Source organism: Amphimedon queenslandica, unplaced genomic scaffold (assembly GCF_000090795.2).
Source record: "Amphimedon queenslandica unplaced genomic scaffold, v1.1 AMPQUscaffold_5015_Cont23010, whole genome shotgun sequence".
Lineage (NCBI taxonomy): Eukaryota > Metazoa > Porifera > Demospongiae > Haplosclerida > Niphatidae > Amphimedon > Amphimedon queenslandica.
In genome coordinates this window covers 1-1,614 of record NW_003554677.1, presented here as the reverse complement: position 1 = coordinate 1,614, position 1,614 = coordinate 1, and the positions used below count along the sequence as shown (strand labels likewise).

Genomic DNA, 1,614 nt, shown 5'->3' with positions numbered 1-1,614 from the left:
GCGGACATCACTCCATCAGAACTAGGATGACTAAAATAAACAATAGTAATAGTAATTAATTAATTGTTGTTATTGTTATTATTATTCGTTACCTAATAAATAAATAAAGAGCTTCAAAGGATTCCTTCCCTGAGGTTGGTTCAATATACTTGGATCCTTTCCCTCTCAAAAAGACTTTAGCTCCGGTAGTACTAGTTATGTGACTTAAATAGCAGCCCTAGAGGAGGGTATTATTAGTAACACTGGGTACATGAAACTTGAAAAATTGAAGTTGGAATCAGCTCAAACTTGCTACACAGCATAAGGACATCAATTAATATACATTTGTACAAGTTGAAGACAGTGCGTGTACATTATATCTTACATCTGGTCCCTGGAGTCTGTCCAATAGTCCAAACGAGTTATCAACATCATCTAAACCAATGAACACTTTATCCTGAATGTAGTGATGCTATAAAGAATGATAATTATTATTATTAACCCTTTAATCACACGATTAATCCATCAAAAAGATGGACATTTTTTGTATCTTACCACACTAGTAGGGGAAATGCTACTGGTCGGTTTAATTGGTAGGTGTGGCTTAGTAGCTAATAAATTATTGGGACTGCCACACTCACTCTGGTACATGATATTCCTAATCTTCTGTACTGCAGCTAATTAATAAAATCAATCAATTAATTATTATTATTATTATTATTATTATTATTATTATTATTATTATTATTATTATTATTATTATTGTTATTATTATTATTACCATTAATAAATGACTGATTAGGTGCTTGTACAGATAGATAAAGTGGACGATCACTAAAAATAAGGATATTTTTATTAATAATAATAATATTTATTATTAGTGAGCTTACTCTGTTGTACTGTTGGCTTTCTCAGCTGGTGTCATGTATCGTCCTCTAACAGACACAGCTGCTCCAGTTCCTCTTGAAATTTCGCTCAACGTAGGACCCTTTGTCAAAATACCCCTGGGGAGGAGGGGGCCGGGTCTAATATTTAATTATAATCATTTTGCCCCACCTTGCTTCCGAGTCGTTAATTTCTATTTCCGCTGGGGGAACCTCTTTAGACACGCCCACATTACTAGCGCTAACATCTAAAGCCTTTAATGAAGAATACTCTAAAACCACACCCAGTGTCACGCCCACTAATACCATCTTATTGATTTTCCCCTTGGCCTCCAGCATCGCATTAATACGGGCAGCAGCACAGGCGGCAGACACACTAGGATCAACCTTGTCATTAGTAGAGGAGGAGGAGCTGTTGTCGTCAAGAGGGGCCGCCGGTTGGTCCCATTTTGAACGTCTTTTCTTCTTCACTGGTTCGTCCGCCATTTTGAATAGTTTTACACTCCGTGAGTCACGGGTGTTTATTTCAATGAATCTTGGGCAAAAAGGGGTGTCATAGCGCGTCATAAGAAATTTTCAAATCTCTGTAGCAACGCCATAGCAACAGTAGGTAGGAATGTTTAGAAGCATGTGACCAAAAGGGGAAGCCCCCTGTGGCCACAAAGCAATGCTTACTGTATAGACGGCAAGATGGCCTACAAGAAGATACTTTATTCGAGCTAGAATCACTTACTATTGTTGTTATACGGAA

At 37.4% G+C, this 1,614-nt stretch overlaps 1 protein-coding gene across 1 annotated transcript; it reads right to left on the bottom strand.

The window, feature by feature from the left end:
* Window positions 1-11: 11 nt before the first annotated feature.
* LOC109592488 (UPF0469 protein KIAA0907 homolog) lies at window positions 12-1,370 on the bottom strand (the record flags this gene model as incomplete). The annotated part of the gene is made up of 8 exons (XM_020007925.1): window positions 1,170-1,370; window positions 1,036-1,118; window positions 870-983; window positions 761-813; window positions 535-656; window positions 365-451; window positions 93-217; window positions 12-30 (listed from the first exon to the last, which is right to left on the bottom strand). Coding segments are annotated over exons 1-8 (783 nt in total), but the record flags the coding sequence as incomplete, so codon positions are not given.
* Between the last annotated feature and the right edge of the window lie 244 nt (window positions 1,371-1,614).